We start from the raw sequence: 21,275 nt of genomic DNA, 5'->3' as shown, positions 1-21,275 counted from the left end.
ATGATGAATAATTAATTGCTATTGTGTGAATAACGTGCAATCGTGTTATCAATAAAAAGTAGTCCGAGTAGACCTATATTAAAATGTAGCTGTAATTTAATATAGTTATTTTGGTCAACCGCTTTTTCTTATATCTTAAAAACCTTACGAACTCCTTGAATACCGCAAAAAAGCATTAAGCGTGCACATAATAAAGTTGATTTAGAGAATATCCAGAGTGTGCAGTGCTGGAATACACAAACAATAAACTGAAATATTTTAACGGTTTTATTCGTTTAATATCGTGAACAGAAATATTTCCCATTTTGAGTTTATCTGCTTCACAGTTTTGATGACTTTGAAAAAAACACCATCCATCCTGCAGCTCATCCAAGGAAAAGGGCTCGTGACGTTGCCGTCGCCAGCAGGAGCCGGATATCCGCCACGTCCGGAAAAATCCCATATTTGGGCATTCCTAGCGGGAGCAATGGCAGCTTACATTGAAAGTGAACGGCTAGCTTGGTGTTGATTGTGTAGCGTAAATGATCGATTTTTAGACATTTTCAACCTATGATCGAGACGGAAGAGCGCTGGATTGGAACGTAAATATTTTTGAAAATGCCAAGAACCAAGTTCTAGTCACCGAACCGTTAAACCGCTAACTTACCAAACCGAAACCAATTAGCACGGCTTTAGCATCCTCGACACCGTTCGTGAATTCTCTCGCTAAAATCCCCGACTCTCACCCGGTATCCACCGCTATCCATGCCCGAGCAAGGCCCGAGGATGAACAGCTTCTCCCTCGGCGAGTTGTGCTGGCTCTTCTGCTGCCCGCCGTGTCCGAGTCGCATCGCGGCCAAACTGGCGTTTCTTCCGCCCGAGCCCACGTACTCCATCCATACGGACACGAGCGGCGCGACCAGCCTGCACCTCACCGAGCGCGCCGACTGGCAGTACTCACAGCGCGAGCTCGACGCCGTGGAGGTGCTGGTGACCCGAACCAGCCGCGGGAACCGGCTCGGCTGCATGTTCGTCCGCTGCGCGCCTGCTAGCCGCTACACACTGCTGTTCTCCCACGGGAACGCCGTGGATCTGGGCCAGATGTGCAGCTTCTACATCGGCCTCGGCTCCAGGATCAACTGTAACGTGTTCTCCTATGATTACTCGGGTTACGGGGTCAGTACCGGGAAACCGTCCGAGAAGAACCTGTACGCTGATATCGAAGCGGCCTGGCAGGTGCTGAGGAACAAGTGAGTGTTTCTGAGCAGGTGCTTCTGTGTTTGAGCGCCAATCTCAATTGTTCTGTGATGGTGTGATGTTCCCCTGTACACTGTTGAATACTACTGTTTTTCTTATGAACAGCGACATTTTAAGTTTTACAGACTTAAATTCACAATAAAATACCGTATTTCATTAACTTTCTAATGTTAATAAACTGACATACTGAAGTACTAATATGTTTTGAACCATTCAATACAGTTTTTTTTTTTCTTTTTTTACTGTAAAATGACATTAAATGCAATTACAGTTATGCACCGTATATAGTATGGAAACTTACCGATAACCAATTAACAGTTTTTTTAATGTAGCATTTTACAGTCTTTTACTGTTAAGATCACAGTTTTCTTTCTTTTTTTTCTTTTTTTAAGAAGTCTCTTCTGTTCATCAAGGCTGCATTTATTGACCAAAAATACTGATTTTTTTTTCTTTGTGAAATTAAAAACATTTAATCCATCTTTTTTATTTCTGTTATGCAAAGCTGATTTTTCAGCATTATTGCTCCAGCATATCAACTAACATGACAGCATCTGTAAAACGACTAGTATTGGTTGATTTGTTATTGTCTCTTTATTATTTAAGGTCCTGCTGATTTTAATACTTGAATGATCTTTGAACCCGCCCACTTTTTTGACTAACTTAATCTGAGTGATGACATAACTGAAGTTCTTGCATAATCACTTATGAACATCTCACATCACCGAATGGCAGTCTTAAAAGTTTTAATATCCTGTTTTTCGTCTGGCTCGTGCTGATATCTAAAGCAGGCTGGGCTGGTACAATGCCAGTGTGAATCAATTTAACAACAAATTATTTTTAAAGAATCTTGTTGAAGTGAACGCCCATTTTACAAGACATTTACTCAAAATTCATGTACAAATAATTGATGATAAATACAAATCATGTGTCGACATGTTGAAGCTAGAATTTGGGCAAAGTGGGAAGAGAAGTGATTTGGTTAATCAATTTGGTCGATCAGCCTCTCTGTAACATGACGTTATAATGATTATAATTTTAATGAGATATTTGTTGGTTGGATGAAGATGAGAGTCTGGCACCATATTGGTGGAAAATGGTCCATAGGCTCGTTTGACTATAGGTTAAACATTTTCTGTATTGGTTTTGGGAAATCTGAGGAATTCTGTGACAATAATTTTAAACATAAAAGGTTTCAGATGGACCTTGTTGGTAATGTGAAGCAATCAGTTTAATATTTAGGAAGCATGGGGTGTGTAGAACTTCTCAGAACGTCTTTCTGCTGAAAAATCCGAAGCAGAGTTTCTGCTGAATTTTCCACAGAATTCCGTGGCCACAGATTCCGTGTGGGCTTGGGTGTGATCACAGCCTCTGTACTGAATGGTCATTCTGGTATCTGCTGATCTTTCAGCATAACTATTATCTCACTTCATTGAACCAAGAAAACCTTTTGATTGTTCCGTTGGCTAAACCGATCAGTTTGAACAACAACTGACCTCATGTTTTGGTCCATGGATGGTATCCTAACCATTGGAATCTCTCCTGACCAAACAGAATTGCTTATTTTGTCATCCAGACACAATCCAAGACAAAATGCCTTTAGAGACTATAGCCTGTTAAGATCCTTTAACAATCTCATTAGAAAGATGTGTTTCTGGCAGATTGAAGAGAATCGTGCGCAAAGTGCCTTGTCTTTAGTAATATATAACGAGAGATGTTTACACTGGAGAGTATAAATGTCTATAATTATTTTTGAAGTAGGGACAGGATAATTTGTTGGCACATCTGGCAGTGGTTATGTTGTCTAATGAACAATGGAGGCTGGTTGAATGCGAAATATACATGGTTGGTTTGGTTAATCTGAAAGCAGCATTTTAAGGCATTATATGCATGCTTATTTAAGCTCAGTTTTACCAAAGAATTACATTTATTGAATGCCGTGTTCTGCTCGATTGTTTTTGTGTGTTATGTATTTGTATGTTTCAATTGTGATGCATTGTTAGCCACATCCTAACTCCAATATCTATTGAAATCAATTGTGAGTCCAGTTTCTTGTGCACTTATTTTGAATTGCTGTTTGTGTGACGTGCAGAGCTGCTTTCTATTAAGACATTATGTAAGTTCCCTAGTATTTGCTGCTAAACAGCTTTTCAGAAGTGGATTCAGCACACCATGGCTACTTCTGGTGAATTGTAGGTGGTAACGAAGTGTTTTTTAATGGCTATTCTGGGGTTACTGAGTTGCAAGTTTTTCATACAAACTTTCCAGGAAACTATTACGGCCACAAGGAAGCTCAAATACTGCTTCATGGCAATAATCAATTATTTATAGAGTTTGATTCTTAGTTAGTTCGGTCCCTGTTTCTACTGTAAATTATGATGTTGAAACCATGGAACAGAAGTAGTGTTTTATTTTAGGATGCATACTTTGCAGTTTGTTGTCCTTCAAAGGGCCACTTGAAATAAACTAAAGGAAAATTAAAGGGGGGAAAAAAGCCCACAACTTTTTATTTTAGCTAACTGTCAAGGTATCATTTCTCCTTTTCACTAAGTTTAACTAGATGTACTAAAATAAAAACTATTTGTGACCCTGGAGCACAAAACCAGTTTATATTTTTAGCATTAGCCAAAAAAACATTGAATGGGTCAAAATTATCGATTTTTGTTTTATGCCAAAACTCATTAGGATATTAAGTAAATCATGTTCCATTAAGATATTTAGTATTAATTAGTGATCGACCGATGTATCTGTTTACCGATATTTTTCCCGATATTTAAGCATTTTTCCATAATCGGGTATCGGTTTTGTAATATCGGATTCGCCGATTTACGGTGCCATCTTGTGGCCGTTTTGAGATTTCCGCCATTGCAGCCCGGGCGTCTGAGGAGATCAGTCAACAACAACTCAGTGCACAGGTAAATATATGTTCTACTTGGTTTGCTTTAATTAATCAACTTTATTTAACATAACAGACATGCACAAATGAGATCTGAGACATAAATTCCTGATATAGTTAATTTATGCAGCTTGTTTCTAAACAATTGAGACCAACTCATTGAGTCACGTAGTGTAATTCATCATGTCCTGCCCCAATAGAGACGTATCTTTACATGAATTAAATAAAACAGAAATGAATGAGTGCATGTTGAAAATAAAAGCGTTGAATTTAATTCTCTATCTGTTGTATATGCTCACCATTAGTCTAGAAGAGAAAGTTCGTTCATATTGCTTAGCAACTGACGGATGATCTGGAGGCTTAAGCACGGCCACTGAATGAAACTTTTGACAAGATTATCTTGTTTAAACACCCTAGATTATATTATCATTTACTACATAACAATTATTTCGCTAATACACATATAAATATAGCCTACCGCTTTGTGGAAATTAATTATTTATTATCTCCATGCGCGATCGCGGTTGATTAAATTATAGTCAAACAGCACTTTGTCAGTTGGCATTTCATGATTTAACGTTAGATTAAATTTAGATCATAAAATGCCAACTGACAAGTGCTGTTTAACTTTATATAGTCTCGGGAAAAAAAGTTCGTTCATATTGCTCAGCACCTGACTGGGTTGATGATCAGGAAGCCTCAAGCACGGCCACTGCATGACATTTTTGAAGGAAGCAGGCTTACTGGGCAGAATGCTGAAAGACTCTGTTTTCTACACTAAAACCTAGTTCTGCTTAACTGGGAGTATTAAGTTACACTACTAAATAGCTATGCACTCCTAAATAGCCCTCCCGCCCCCACCAATATGTTAGAATCATTTTTGTGCTTTATTTTTTTACCTGTTTTTATTTTTTTACCTCATCAAAGCTTTTATTTTAAAACAAAGACACTTAGTAACAGTGCGCTTAAATGTTTTGGACTCAGACCCCTCTATTTATTTGTGTATAAATATAATGTTTTTTTTTTTTTTTTTGTATGCAAGGAGGGAGTGATTGTTATAAATAAAATGTTTTTTTCAGCTCATTTGTGTTGTAATAATTGTCAGAAACAGAAGTATAACAGTAAATAAATATCGGTTCTGCATATCGGTTATCGGGTACATAAACATGCAAATAATCGGTATCGGTTATAAAAAATCAATATCGGTCGATCACTAGTATTAATATATTAAAACTAAAATTTTGATTCGTAATATGCATTAAGAATTCATTTGAAATAATAATTTTTTTTTTCTTTCCAGTATTTTGATTTTTTGCACCCTCAGATTCCAGATTTTCAAATAGTTGTATCTCAGCCAAATATTGTCAGATCCTAATAAACAATACATCAATTGAAAACGTATTTATTAAGATTTATTCATGATGTATAAATCTAAATTTCGAAAGAATTACACTTGGTTTAAGCCTGGTTTTGTGCTCCAAGGTCACATATATAGACAATTAACAAATATATATAAACCTATAAAAGATGACAAACAAACAAAATAATTAATAACTTAAGAAATAGCCAGAATAAAAAAAAATCTATTAAATACAAATAAAAATCTAAAAAATAAAAACTAATTGAAAATATTAATTATTCATATTAATGGTACTAATTAAAGTAATACAGGTCCTTCAGGGGTGATGAGTCCCTCTCCTGTAGAGTTTACATCAAAACCCTATAAAAGCCTGTATATGAGTCCCAAGTATTATATGGGCAATATTGGAGTTTAACTGTCCAGGAATGCGCAAATGCTAAATTTAGTGTTATGAATTTGCAGGCTGAAGTGCTTGCATATCTTGAAATGTTTGCATGTATATATGTGCTTGTATTATATTTTTATGCTTAACTGCCGTTTCCTCCTGTGTTTACTCTATTTAATGGCAGCACTTGCAGAAGTTCCTGTGTAATTACTGTACTGGGTGCAGTAGCCCTTCAGTTTGACTCGCTTTAACCTTCCACTGCACTGACAGCTCTACCCTGAAATTGATCTGACAGTGACGTACAGTGTTGAAAATACTCATATGGCTGGGTAAATGAACTCTGAGCCTCTAGTACGTATGCTAGCACAACAGTAGTAAGTGAGGACATTCTCTGTAGGTTTTCACAGGGCGTGCAAACCTTTGCTGAACATTAATGTAGTGCAAAGATCATAATCATACTGAACTTGTATTTCAGAGTTGACACCGTAATCAAAAATTCATTGGATTGTGGAATTAGTTTTAATATTAGATGAATGCCAGAAACAACAGTCCGAGGACCCTACGTGCTGCTGCATTAGGAAGCCAGTAAAATACAAATATATAAATATGGCCTTTTTGAAAATTGTTTATAAGTTCTCCGGTGCAATTGAATGGAACGTCAAACATCTTGTTTTGGAAAAATGCAATTGGAAATGTCATTATTCCAATCACTTGGAGTAATAGCATGCCAACAACAAGCCGCATGATTTGCCAATAATGTCACCGGTACAGAGCGAGTTTCATGATGAAGTTTAATATTTCATGTTTGGGATCTGAAGCGTAGTCAGTAGTTATAGTCATGCTTACCATGGCAATTATCTACTAACAACTGATACTTTACGGATATGAGTTTAAAGTTTAATAATCTGAAGTTGAACTGTTCTATTTGTATTCAATGCAAAGACAGAATCCTTCAAACTCATTTGAATAAATTAAAGCTCATTAAATTGAGAACATAGCTCAGAGTACATTTTAATGCTAATCTGTTTTAAGTATTACCATATCAGCACCTGACACCTTTTTGAGGCCATTCGCTCCATCCAAACATTTGACGGTTTTATCCGAAGTGTTTGCTCAAGTAAGATAAAGCACAAAGGATTTGACTTTTTAATGCGTTATTTACCACTTCCTCTTCTCCTCGGGTTTCTGGCCCATATTCGGTCCATTGTGCAGTAGGTCTTTTTCTGTTTATAGAGCGTAATGCATTTCATAAGGCAATAGGCAGAATTGCTCGTACAGTCCACAGGAAAGTCTCTTTTCAGATCTTTTCAACAAAAGATTTGAAGGCTAGGGTCTTTTGGGAGCATTTTCTCCAGCTTTAGCAGAGTAAGGTGATTCTGTAAGTGTTTGCCTCTTACCATTAATCTCGCAGCTTTTTTATGGTCTATAAATGATAGAAGTCCCACGTGTCGCCGTAGCTTGTGAATTGTCCTATATTCATTCAGGTTTAGTCTTAGGATTCTCTTCAGGCATTAATATTGTCTCTGTGCTGTGCACCTGCTTGTGGCAGTCCAGGTGTGTGTGTGGTCTTGGGGGGTTATGCAAGTAATAAATTAACTTCAGAGGTTTTTTGAGGGAAAAGTCAGTCAATTAAACTTTCCTAAAGTCATTGAAAAAGGAAAAACATGTTCCCCATTACAATTTCAAACCGAAGTGTTCATTAAGTTCAGCCTGACCGTGCAGGTTTTACCGTAGCGCTCCTAGTGTCTCTCTCGTTCTCAGTGTGAATTATTTACACTGCTCCTAATGAACCAGACAGAGCGGTCTTTGGACTGCTGATGGCAAATTCAGATGCTCGGCCTGTTACCTACGGTTCCAGGGCTATGGCTGGCTCTTTGTCAGTAGTTTAGTTTATACTGTTTTACTTCATTGTTGTATGTCTGTATTTACGTAGCACTGTGGTCCTGTGAGGCACGACATTTTTTCCACTGTATGTCTTTTGAACTTTTGCTAAAATTTAGAATGAAAGGGAAGAAAATAGGTTAAAGTTGCCCCATTTTTAAAACTTTTGTAGCATTTTCTTAAATATAGGTTATGGTTTATTGTGGCTAAATTTAGCTTTATCTGATTATTTTCCACCCTTCTGCTTATCATTAGAATTAAACAGGCTTTTTTTGTTCTATAACACAGGTGGCCAAAGTGGGTCATAGAGAGCCACAGTCTTGCAGAGTTTTTCTCCAACCCTGATTAAAAAAATAAATAAAAAAACTCACCTGCGTGTTGCTTTCTAGTATCTTATGCTTTTAAATCTAGCTTGCTATTGCTAGTCTTTAAGATTTTTATAAATTGTTTATTTTGATATGTTTGACCTATATGCACTTAAAAATATTGATGGAGTATGTATGCAATGTGATATTCTGAAGTAAAAAAAAAAAACGTAATGGTAATTTCTCCAATAATCTTTCAAATTGTTTTATTGCCAACTACGACACTGTTTTTACAGTGTACCTGTTTCAGCAGTGTCCAGAAGTGTTGTTGGTGCATCAAATTATGAATAATAATGTATATAAATATAAATAAATAAAAAGTTGGGACAAATTGCTGCAACTTGGGAGGCTTTCAGTTGAAATGGAACCAGTTCCTTTGAGTTTTGGCAATTCCACACACGTGCACATTTTATTCAGCTTTGCTGCTGTTGTAGCCTCAGAGCTTGGGAGGATGAGACCAGTCAAAAAAGGCTTTAGAGAAAAATGCAGATGCACTAATCTGTCATGATTTATAGCAAGTATATTGTAGTCTGAACACAATTGTATTCTTACTAGAAAAGAACATGGAGACACAATGAAAAGATTGGCTAGATGAGTTTGGCAATATTGTTTTTAAATGTTGTTAAGGGCACCAAGTTGTCGATCGAGCTTTTCCTGAAGCCATATACATATAAAACAATTTTTCCTCTTAATGATTTTATGACGCTCGCATTGAACCATTTGATCCATTCGGAATGCAGAACACTGAAAAAACACTGTCAACTCAAAAGCTTTCATATATATGATCTATTTACCTTCAAGGTTCCATCTTCTGCTGCTCATATTGAAACTGCATTAATTTTTAAACCACACTGTTTCCATGTCTTAGAGTCCTTAGGCAGTTTCTGTTAATTTAAATATTTCTTACTAAATTTCCCTTTTATATTGGAAGAAGTTTGTGAAAAGTAATGGAAAATGTATTCTTTCGCTCACTCTTGCTTTTCGCTTCTTTTAAACGTTATTTTACTAGCCTGAGTTTGTCCTGCTTTTAAAGGCAGATCTTCCTCTGTAATTACTGTACTGTGTGCTCAGGTCCCTCACTTTGACTCTCTTTAACCTTCCTCTTTGCTGACAGCTCTGACCTGAAAATGATCTGCATGGCTGATCAGTGGTGCACACTTGGACTGCTAGATTTATACACACTTCCTGAATGCTGGGGATATCTCGGAAGCATTTAATAGTACAGAATTCTCCCCCATCCTCCATCCGCATTTATTGGGGGTAGCAGTAATTTAAGTTTACTTTAAAATTCAGATCATTTTAGGGGTCATTGCGTAACGTTTTTAGCATACAAATCAAAGTTCTCTCTTAACGGTCTTAAACTTTGAAGTCAACTAGAATATTTTTGCTAGGGATGTTGAGTAGGATGTTAATAGTGGTAGATAAGGTATTCTGGGTGGTTGCTTACTTTCAGATGACTGGTCTGAGTTTGTAAGTAGAAAAATCATAAGTCTGATCACTTGCAACCAAAGGTGGAAAGAGTATTAAAATATTCTACTCAAGTAAATGTAAAAATGTTGTAGCTAATGTAAAATTTACTCAGAGTAAAAGTTATTTAGTTACATTTTAATAGCGGGAGGAGGGCAAAAATGGGATAGGCCTATAAAATTAGCGCTAACAATTATTCAAATTTATAATCGCGATTTACAATTATGGATGCCAGAATTACGTAATCGTTCAAAGTGGCAATGATGTTATTCTGTGCGCTTAATATGCATTTTTTTCTTTCTACATGTTATCTTAAGGGTTTTTCCACTTTTTTATAATTTAAAGAAAAAACCAATCCGATGTATAGTTGACATTTGAGGCTTAATACTATAGAAAAGCACAAAGTTTTACAGTTATTGTTGTCAGCTTGTTTATTTTCATATAAAAATAAAGCATGCAGTTGGATCAAACAATGGTATAAATATCATTCAATGTAAATTGTGTTAATCGTAATTTAACAATCGCAAATTACAATTTCAAGAGAATAAACAACAATTGATTTTTTTTTTCATAATCGTGCAAATTTATAATGTTTTGATATATGACACAAAATATTAATACTCATATTTGAAGTTATATATTAAAAACCAAAAACCCAAAAACAAATAAAAAACAAAAGATATTTTAAACATTAAATCTTTTGGCTAATTGGTGCAAAACCACTTGCTAAACTGTCAAAGCTTAATTTTAACCATCAATGCAACGATGCAAGTATTTATCTTAGCTACATGCTTGAGAAGGGTTGATGTTGAGATTTATAAGCTGCTAAGTTTGTTCTCCCTAGGCAAAAACAGCTTGCACTGCATAGAGCTTAAATATGGCCAGGGATTCACTTAATTTCCTTAGAGTTCAACTTTGGCAGATTATGACAAAGTTTAATTTTTAGCTGGTCTGCACCATAACACCTGTCTTGTCCGTCTGTCTATTTCTTGTGATTTTAGTGCCAGTTTGTTCTCCTTCCCATTATTTATGCAGTAGTTTTTTGCTAAAATATAGCTGTGACGAGTGGGACGGGGCTGAGAGCCGTGGGAATGGAGCGAGGCGGGTGGAGTGATTGGGAACCTGCTCCACTCGCCGGTCTCGCGTCCCACAGAGTAGATCGGAAGAATATAAAAGAGGAGAGACGACGGTGAGGCATGAGAGAGGACCAGGCCTGGGATTTGTTTTGTTTGTGCGCGGCAGGCTTCCGCGTGGGGCTGTCGCGCCGTTTTATTTTGGTTATTAAAGTTTGATTTAAGTGTTCGCCGTTTCCTGCCTCCTCCTTCCCATGATTATGAAGTTTTTTCTGTATTACAATAGCGAAGTACATTACTTTAAACAAAATGTACTTAAGTAAAATTACAGATTTTAAAAATTACTTTAAAAAGCTACCCAATTACAGTAACGCGAGTAAATGAAGTTAGTTTCCTTTCACTTCTACTTACAACTCATGGAATGACATGATTTGTGGTATCATTTATGTCTGAAGTTTAATATTTGCAGTTTGAGGTTTCGGACCTCTTAGTATGCACAACAATAATCGTGATTCTCGTTTTAATACTTGTGAATATTTTAAGTTGGTTGGCACTTCAGTGTTAATCCATCCCATCCGCCGTTTACTTGGAGAGCCTGCATCCGTATCACAACAGTCACTAGTTGAGCTTTTTTCCAGTATTTGTGACAGACAGCTGCTCCCCTAACGTCACAGTAAAGAGCTAGGGAGGTGTGTTCCCGTTCATCGCGTGCCGTTTTTCCACCCCTGCTGGTTAATCTAATTTGAGAGCAACATCCGTTCATGATCCCCATGAGGACTGCAGGAGGATAGAGGATCGCTGTTTTTAATCAGGGAGTGTTCACAGGTACGATTCCCCATATGAGCTTGAGCACGAGAATTATGTGGTCTAGGGCTCCACAACACACTTTACCATTTAAGCTTAAGGTTTTTCTCCCTCTGTACTGAAGACATGGGTTTCTTACAGGTAAACTGTGTACAGCAAATCAGTAAATCCTAAATTATGAGAGGAGCAGACAGTCACTAGAACCCCCGATTAAAAACAGCAGTAAACTGACAAAAGTAGTTTTGTGTGATGGACTGATTGTTTTGCACCAACCAAATAGAAAAGAGGGAGAATCTACTTCTGTTAAATTACTTTGAGCTTCAAGGCAGCATACCGCTTACTGAATCAAAACAACTCAATTTTAGTAGGGGATGTCCTGCTGGCTTCTTTCTGACATCTTGCTCACATCTGTTAAAGGTCTGTCATGCCCTACAGATTTAAAATGAAATGGAGGCGATGGACTAAACGGTTGTTTCAGATGTTTCTCTCTGGTTCCCAATGAAATAAAAACAGGATTGCCATACAAACAAACATGTAGAAGTGGACTGAATAAGGAATGAGATCTGAAATCTTGAAAAAAGTTCACATCTGTAATTTATTTAGCTTTCTGTAACATCATGCTAAAACCAATGTTTTTATTTTATTTTTTTATGGGTTTTTGGTTTATTGCCTGATAAGGACTTTGGTGAACACAAGCTCAAGATACATTATGGGAATATTTTTATAGCGCTCAATAATGGCAAATCCTGGGTGGCCCACAAAAATCATCACTGCAGCTCTCTATGGGGTTTAGAAAGGATATATTTAAAAGTAAGTCTTTTAAGTCTAGGCGAACCCCAGAAAACCCCTCTTTATAACAACCAGCATCTTTATTGGGAAAATGTAATACCAGATCCAAGCAGGACAGTAGATTCGTCAGTTCGTCAGCATGATAAACAATTAATTGGTGTCTGTCAAGACCTCGAGAGCCCAACCAGACTACTTTCAGCCTGCGTCTTCATCTGATTTTTCTACTAGTCTGTCACTGAGGTTTATGACTGAGAAACCACTAGTAAGGCAAATACAGTCATACAGAGATGTGGTTTGAGAGCAGGAAAGGCAGCAAGTGTGTTCTGTAGTGAAGCATGGTCTAATTTTTCCCTGCCCTGAGATTGTGACATAGCAACCATAAAATCTTGCTCTTTGTCTTATTTACACCTTCACAGTTTTTACCACAGTACATCTCTCTCCACTGATCTTTTTACATTTGGTTCCTTTCTTTCTTGTAGTCCTTCACAATTCTTTGAATCAGAATCTGTCACTGACTGCAGATTACTACACCTGCAGACTCAGACAGGTGTCTTTTATACACTGTAGCCTGGATCTTGGCATAACACTCGAATACCTGAGGTCAGGAAAACCTTCAACTTGGGTTTGATTCAGGTCAGATTGGGCGTTGTGTCAGCTGCAGGTTTTCAAATGTGATTCATTGTTCCCAACAGAACTGGTCCAACACAACATTCAAAGCCTTCCTCCGTAGGAAAATATCTATTTTGGTATTTCTTCTGTATGGGTGACAAACTGGAAGTATTGGTGTATTTAATTAGCCAAGATTAATTGATTCCAGAAGTTTCAAGAACTGTATGTTCTTCAGTAATGCAATGGTTACATACATTTTGATGGTCCCCTTAAGACATTGTTGACTGTAACCAGCTTTGCAAATACACCAAGTAAATCTAGTTTCTCTAGTATACTCTTTACTAGAGTATTAGTAGCAGTATGTGAGCAGAGTGGAGTGGCAAACATTTCCCCTCAGCACTTCAAGCATTCAATAATCAGTCCGCTCCGGGTTCACCATTTCCCGCTCCACTGATCATCTTCACTCTGCGGCAAGATTATTTCACAATGCTTGAAAAATCAAGGTTCTGTTCAGAAATTATATTAAATGAAAAATAAATGCATAATACTATAAGATTAGTTACGATGCAAGAAGAAACTTGGTTTATTGGAACTCTTCAATTAGCCAGAGTCCATATTAAATGACCGCTTAACTCGCTTAGCTTGTCTGTGCAACGTCTCTCTCTACTATGGTGAAGCTGAGGGTAGTTATTTCAAAATAATATGCTGTAACTTTCTCATTTTTCTTCATTCCTGAATGTATGCGCCCGATCTGTACGTTATGTGCAAGTTTTAACCTCCCGCACTAGTCCATCAACATTTTAACTTTCGTATCTGATCCACTGTAAAGCTTATCGTTTAATGCATTAGTTGGCATAATTTGTGCTCCTGACAGAGCGGTGGAGCGTTCTCGGAGCGAGTGAAAACCTCAACGCTCTGAAGGTCGAAAGATTTGCTCCTAGCTCCAGGCAAAATCACGTCACTTCACTTCCCACTCCGCTCCGCTTTCATAATCTGATTAGTAGACTCTTAAATTTAGGGGCTGCTCGATTATGGCAGAAATCACAATCAACAAATGAAACAAACTGTGCTTTTGTTTATGCAAGTCTCAAGCAGTATGACTATTTCATTTATTCACTATACTATTTATAATTCAGTTTTAGTTTGGCTCTAGTTTTGTATTAATAGCAGTTTATATGAAAAAAGTAATGTAGCGTGGTACGGCCTACAGAAATTAATAATCAAATGTAAAGTAAAACATGGCCCGCTGTCACTTTAAGAGCTGCATGGATCCAAATTACTGTTACATGTGAATTTCATTCTCAAGTCTTTACGTTCATTTATTACATGAAAAATGAAAGTATATATGAATAATGACCAAGCGCAATGTTTTTGCATGGATTTGACCGTTTAGTTCCGCACCTTGAGTTAAAAGATGACTTAACATGTCCGTGTTCCGTTCCTCTCGGAGCGCATATTTCTTCCTGAGGAGCAGCGCAATTTCTCTTTCATGCTTTTAAAAACGTGAATAAATATACTTTGATAAATCAAGCACGTCACATTTAGCAAATGTCACGTTACATGATTTTACTGATTTGCACATGAATGTGGTTTTTTATGGAGTAATAAAAGCACAGTGCTGTAAAAGTGGGCAGAATGGGCTGCAATAATCGTTTAATCATACATTGTATTTTCAAAATTGAACGTATGTAGTTAATGCTGCTCCATGTGAAATCACGCATGTGAAGAAATTTACGGAGATAAGAGCAAGTTCTGATGTCAAAAGCCAAAAACTCCGGTTTCGCGGTCTACACGATAACGGTGCAAACTATTTTTAAAAATCATCACCCTGGAAGGAGTTAAATTTATTTTTTGATTTCAATGACCTGGTGCTGTGTTTGCATGTGGATGAACGGCGCATAGAAAATCATGTGGATTGGAAAATACCCATGTTTGTGTGGACAGGGCGCAAACTATGGATATTAAGAGGGTTAATTATTTAAATACTTAGAAGTCATCCAGGGTTTCCCTTTGGAACTTTTTGAAGACACACTATAGCAGGCTAATGAAAATGATTCTATATTCACATCAAAATGTAACTTGTTTCTCCTCTATTAATTTCCTTCTTTGGCTTTCCTTATCACCAAGCACTTTTTTTTTTAAATCCTCAGTTTCAACCACCTCAATTCTAGTTAACTTCTCAATCCATTCAGTTCCCAATTAAATATAATCAAGCCCCAAATCAGCCATTGCATCTATCTGATATAATAATTCAGTGATGGGCCATAATGGTGAAATCTTTCTTCGGGTTTTTCATATGGGTTTGTGTTTTAAAGCTTAAAGAGATTGTCATTAACTTTCATTGTCATTCTGTGGAGCACAAAATAAGATATTTTGAAGAACTTTGGGTCCAAACACAATGTTGGACACCATTGACTTTTATTGTATCGACAAAAAATGCCCAAGATTCCTCAAAATCATCTTCTGCATTCCATAGATAAAACAAAGTCATCCAGGTTTGGAACAACATGAGGGATGGCAAATGACAATTTTCATGTTTGGGTGAACCATCCCATTTTTTAAAAGTAGACGTTTTAACCTGGAAGGCAAATTCAGATTTGCTAGAGTGCATTTGCATTTGATTACATCCATGTGGTGTTTGACTCCTGCTTTGAAAGAAGTAATCTTATGAACCAGGGGTAATCTGGTGTTGGCAGGTCACTCCTGACTGAACAGAAAAGCAGTAAAAGGATTTCAAAGTGCTTTAGGAGCTCTTCTCCATGCAGTACATGAAACATTGTCGTAACGTTTACACGTGTAGTCTCTCTTTAAAGAGGAACATTAGGTCAGAGGACATCCTCTTAAAACAGCAGTTTCTTACTCCCAGCAGACAAACGGGTGAAAGCATGCAGGTTGCTTACCAGACACATTCACTGGACATTTTACAATGATTAATTTGCTTTCTTGAGAATGCAGAATTACTTTGGTGTCAGTTGTCGGAGGATTATTTGTAATTGCCAGTAGGATTGGTGTGTTGGATAGAATGGAACTCATGTCAGGTTTTGTGACTTGCTACTTAGTATTCAGTGTTTCTGCTATAAAACCAAATGAGCCACTTTGCTGTCTGCTGCCTACATAGGCAGCATCCTAACTGCTATTGATTCAGAATGCTCTACTATAGGCACGACAACTGTTTATCATACAAATAGCGCTTCTCAAATGCATTGCATTTGTAGACTTGACTTCTTCAATTGATTTGATTAGTGTTTGGGATTACCAATGAGTTGCTTTCAGTATTTGATCAATAATATCAGTATTTCATTACTGAATGATAATCTCTCACTTTTCCTTGTTGCACTGCAATGTCTGCATTGTAGGTGGCTTACAATGCATCGTTGGTTTTCACCTATGCACACCTATGATGTTTTTAAATTCTGTGTAGCTCACTTGTATTTGGAGCTGATCCTGTGTCGTGCATGATGTGAATAAAGTCTTAAAACTGTGTCTGTTCTGTTCGTTAGGGGCTAAACAAATGCCCCTGAATTTTAACCTTGCAAGTGAAACTACTTTGGATTCTTCACGCAGTGCACCAGACTTAGTGTTTGTCTGTGTAAAGACGGCTAATGAACTGCCTGAAAATTAGTAATGCATAAAACTCCAGGTATCATCAGTAATGCTGGCTAATTATAATGCCCTTTTCACCCACAGCCAGGAACACTGAACCACATCCATGTGACATTCAGTTATTGCAGAGAAAAAATGGCATATGGATGAAGATGCATGAAGTCTTCTAATCCTGCACAGCTGTGAAGCCATGTTAAGGAGGGTTTCAGCAGCAAATTAATTCACTTTTTTTTGTTGTTGTTTGCAATGCACATTCTGAAACTTTGTTCACATAATGACTCGCATCTATTTTGCTGTTTTCAAGATGGAGGAAGAATGTGACCAAGGTCATGAGGTCAGGGTTTACTATATTGGTCAAGTGCAGGGAAGTTCATAAAGTTTAAACTTCAGCTGACTCTGATCACCTCATGCCTCAAGCCCTTGTATGGATGCTTTAGCTGATTCTTGCAAACAAAACAAAATTTGTTTTCTGAGGTTCACTTAATAAATCACGTGTGATTTAACATTAAATAACATCATAATTTAGAAGTAATAGGCCATTTTCTATCCTGTTTTTGAGCCTCTCTGCAAAACAGTCTGTTTTTATAGATGGGGCGCATTTAAGACTCGTAAGTAAACATCCGCTGCTATGATTGACTGACAGTTTCACTTATTAAAATAACAAATGGATGCTGCTGTGATGTACTCTAACAACATGGGTCAGTTGGGTTGAAAGGTGTAAATACTCTATATAAATTGAAGTATATAACAGTGCCCATCTAGCCTACATTTATTTTTAGTTTCCAGAAGTATTTTTCTCATTAATTTTTCCTGTAAGGATAAAAAAATCGATTTTAAGGTGTTTGTTTTTGCCATGAAGCAAACCAACCAGTTGTAGGACCTTAGTGAACAAAGCACGCAAATGAACTGTGCAATCTGAACACCATTAATGATTAGCTAAAGGCTAATGCTCCAATTTTCTGGACCTGTTTCCTGTCATTAAGTGAAAGTGAAGTGACATTCAGCCAAGTATGGTGACCAATACTTAGATTTGTGCTCTGCATTTAACCCATCCAAAGTGCACACACACAGCAGTGAGCACACACCCGGAGCAATGGGCAGCCATTTTTATGCTGCGGCGCCCGGGGAGCAGTTGGGGGTTCGGTGCCTTGCTCAAGGGCACCTAAGTCGTGGTATTGCCGGTCTGAGATTTGAACCCACAACCCTAGGGTTAGGCGTCAAACTCTCTAACCACTATGCCACGACTTCCGGAGGAATTGCTATGCCTGTGTCAGCAATAAAGAGAAGAGATAACGTGATTCCACAACGGAAGACGTCTGTCCCGGTAGTCAGAAAACGAATCATGAGCTAATCACGTGACCTCTATCCTGAGTTTGTTTCCTGTCAGCCGTGTTGTTTTCCAATTAAAAGAGTTGACAAAATTATCTCTTTTCACAAAGCCCCTTTCACACTGCGATTCCGGAAAATACACCGGTAATGAGTCCCGGCAATTGTTCCAGGTCGCTAAATTTGTGCCCGTGTTTACCTGGAATATGTGCATGCGTTCACACACAAGCCGTAAAGGTCCCATAAAGACACGTGAAATCAGGGTGTGACGTGTAATGTACGAGTCGAAAACACTTTCACTTAAACTGGCGAGTGATCTCAGCTTCAGCGCGGAAAGTGAGGAACTACCTGATCTCTGCTTTGTTACAGTTTGCACATTTTTTTCGTCATGAACGTTGATCTGCCTTAAAAACTCTCGCAAAAAAAGTTGAGTGATAACATGCATCATCACTACGACACACCCTTTACGGTATTAGTTCTGGCTTTTGTTCATTCAGCGCTCGTTCAGGGACTGAACCCTGCAGTGTTACTAAGTCCCCGACTCGGGATTAATCTCGGAATGTGTTTGCGTTCACACAGAAGGTGACCCGGCAATGTTCCGGCAATTTTCCGGGTCCAGCGTGCAGTGTGAAAGGGGCTCAGGATACAAGGACCCTGTCTCTCTCAGTCGTCCGCAAGGGGCTATCGCACGTTTTGTTTATTTTATCATTTAAAGTTTTGTTTTGAATGTCCGCCGGTTCCCGCCGCCTCCTTCCTTTAATTATGAAGTTTTTGTACGTTGTTACAACTATATTCACAAATAATGTTTTATGTCTAAAATATGTTTGATGTGTTCAAGGTATTCAGTGCAACTTTAATGTTTTATAACACCTTTTAGCATTTATTGCAATTAAATGGGTGTGCGATATGGAAAGTTTAGTATTGAACGAATGACCGCGATCTTTGCAAGAGTGTGAATGAATGAAAAGATAGTAATTTGAATGGAATGTGTTGTACAACACGTTATAGAAGTTATTAAAGGGGGGGTGAAATGCTATTTCATGCATACTGAGTTTTTTACACTGTTAAAGAGTTGGATTCCCATGCTAAACATGGACAAAGTTTCAAAATTAAGTTGTATGTTTGAAGGAGTATTTCTGTTCCAAAAATACTCCTTCCGGTTTGTCACAAGTTTCGGAAAGTTTTTTTTTCGAGTATGGCTCTGTGTGACGTTAGATGGAGCGGAATTTCCTTATATGGGTCCTGAGGCACTTCTGCCGGAAGAGCGCGCGCTCCCGTATAGCAGAGCACTGAGAGCACAACATACTTCACTGATCAGAGCGAGAGCGTCGCGAAATGTCACAAAAGAAGTGTGTTTTTGGTTGCCAGGGCAAGACAACCCTGCACAGATTACCAAAGAATAAACTGCATTAAGGTACCAGTGGATGGAGTTTATTTTTACAGAGCATCAACGGAGTTGTGCAAGTGTTTGTGTTTGTTCCCTGCATTTCGAAGATGCTTGTTTTACAAACAAGGCCCAGTTTGACGACGGATTTGCGTATAGTTTATTTCTTAAGGATGATGCAATCCCAACGAAAAAGGGGTACGATCGTGTGTTGGAACCGCAGGCGGTGAGTAAAACTGCTTAAAATATCTCTGCCTCCTTGTTAGTGCGTCCCCTCCCATGCCGGAGACCGAGTTCGAGCCCCGCTCGGAGCGAGTCGTTGCTGCTGCTGCTCTCGTTCAGTTTCAGCCTCGGGATCTGATTCTGGATCATAAATAAACGGCTGAATCTGACTGTTAGCCATGGTTTGTTTTGGATGATGGTTTTTTCCTCAAAGTAGTGTCACAGCTTCCAAATGCTTTCAACGCAAAAGCCTACTGGCGCTCGTGATTCTTTAGCTCCGCCGACACGTCACGCCTCCAGTCGGTCGTGTTTTTCCGGGAAAAATCGGTACAGACTATCTTTCTCTTATGAATATAATAAAACTAAAGACTTTTTGGAGTTATGAAGGATTACTCAAGATTAACAGGATATTGAGTGAAAACGAGCATTTCACCCCCCCTTTAAACAAAATCCTGCAAAGATATTACCCCATGTGATAAGTTGAAGAGCCATGTTAAGGAATGCATGCTCCGTCTTGCATCTGATTGATCTGAAATTGATCTTAAGCAGTAACTACAAGACGCATCTCTGCTTTTGTGATTTTTGTGATCTAATGACTAACTTACTCCTGGGACATTCATATTCCATATCATCCTCTGCAGTGTGTGTGTGTGTCCATTAGGTTTTATATCCATGTAATATAGTATCTCAATAAATTCTTGTTTCATTTATAAAGAAGTGTTGTCTTGTGAGGTGTATTTTAAGATTAAACTTTGCCCAGATCCTATGCTACCTAGCTCGTAGCTTATTATCATTCTGTTTGTATTCTCGTTGTCCATGAAGTAATATAAACAGAATTGTATGAACCGTTGATGAAGTATAAACTAATTAAATTTGGAATCCATTCAATTAAAGCAATTTGAATCTTTAGATTTGATTCTTCTTTAAAGAAAAGAGCTAAAAAATTTTCCTTACACAGTTATGAGGTGAATCCCAACATTACAGGCCTTGATTTGAGTTTTGTAAATTGGAATAAAAGACAAAGGTACGAGACTGTAGTTAACATCTATAATGGGTCTACAGTGAATCATTGCAAATGACTGAAAAACTTTTGATTTATAGAATTTGATTGCATGAATAGAAATCACATTTTACATTTATTGTAAGATATGCATATATATGGCATAATTAGCATTTCAGCTGAATGGTAGAGATTTCTTTGCAGAATAATTGTTAATGTAGTTGTTACTACCAGGCATTATGCGGTTATTTAAAAATAAGATGAAAAAATGCTGGCTGATGACTTTTAACAAAAGCATTTCCCACCGATTAACAACCTCAAAGCTCACATCAGGTCTGTCTTTAATGGGTTACAAGTTACTGTTAAAAATCTGTTCCCCGATAGAGAGAATAAATGGGATTTTTATTTTCGGAACGGACTGTTGCGCTCTATTCTATCTGGTGCAAGACAACGAACGGCTGACACTGCTTACATTATCTTTAATCTTCTAGCATTAAGTACTTTGTTTGTTCAAACTGAAAGTGGAAACTCGTTTCACCTAAAACATTTTTGACGATTTGTTTTTGTCAAGAGTCCATCTAAAAAGTTTCTTGCAAACGATTTTCACTAGAGTACTTTTGAATAGCAGTCAATGGAATTTGTGCATTCTATAGGATGACATTAGATGACTCCTGCAAGTAAACAGAGCTGCTACTCTATTACACACATCAGTGCTTGCTTGAAGTATCATTTGCATATCCATAATTCATATGCATATGGATTACTTAAGAATTTGTAAGACACAGAAATGCATCTGTTTCCATTGAGAAGCCAGCAGGGCATTCACAGTAAGCCTTATTTTGGGGGTAAACTTTTCAGGTTGGCAACAGCATGTGAAT

At 37.7% G+C, this 21,275-nt stretch overlaps 1 protein-coding gene across 1 annotated transcript in view; it reads left to right on the top strand.

Annotated features, from left to right (window-relative positions):
• The first annotated feature begins 267 nt into the window (after positions 1 to 267).
• LOC113078265 (alpha/beta hydrolase domain-containing protein 17C) overlaps positions 268 to 21,275 on the top strand; it is a 39,262-nt gene continuing 18,254 nt past the window's right edge. The window contains exon 1 of the mRNA XM_026250594.1: positions 268 to 1,229. Within this exon, the coding sequence (XP_026106379.1) occupies positions 745 to 1,229 (485 nt within the window). The 5' untranslated portion in view covers positions 268 to 744. The remainder of the gene's footprint in view (positions 1,230 to 21,275) is intronic.

The sequence above is a fragment of the Carassius auratus genome, unplaced genomic scaffold (assembly GCF_003368295.1).
Source record: "Carassius auratus strain Wakin unplaced genomic scaffold, ASM336829v1 scaf_tig00025010, whole genome shotgun sequence".
Lineage (NCBI taxonomy): Eukaryota > Metazoa > Chordata > Actinopteri > Cypriniformes > Cyprinidae > Carassius > Carassius auratus.
The sequence above is the reverse complement of the archived record's forward strand: the minus strand, read 5'-3'. Positions and strand labels throughout refer to the sequence as shown.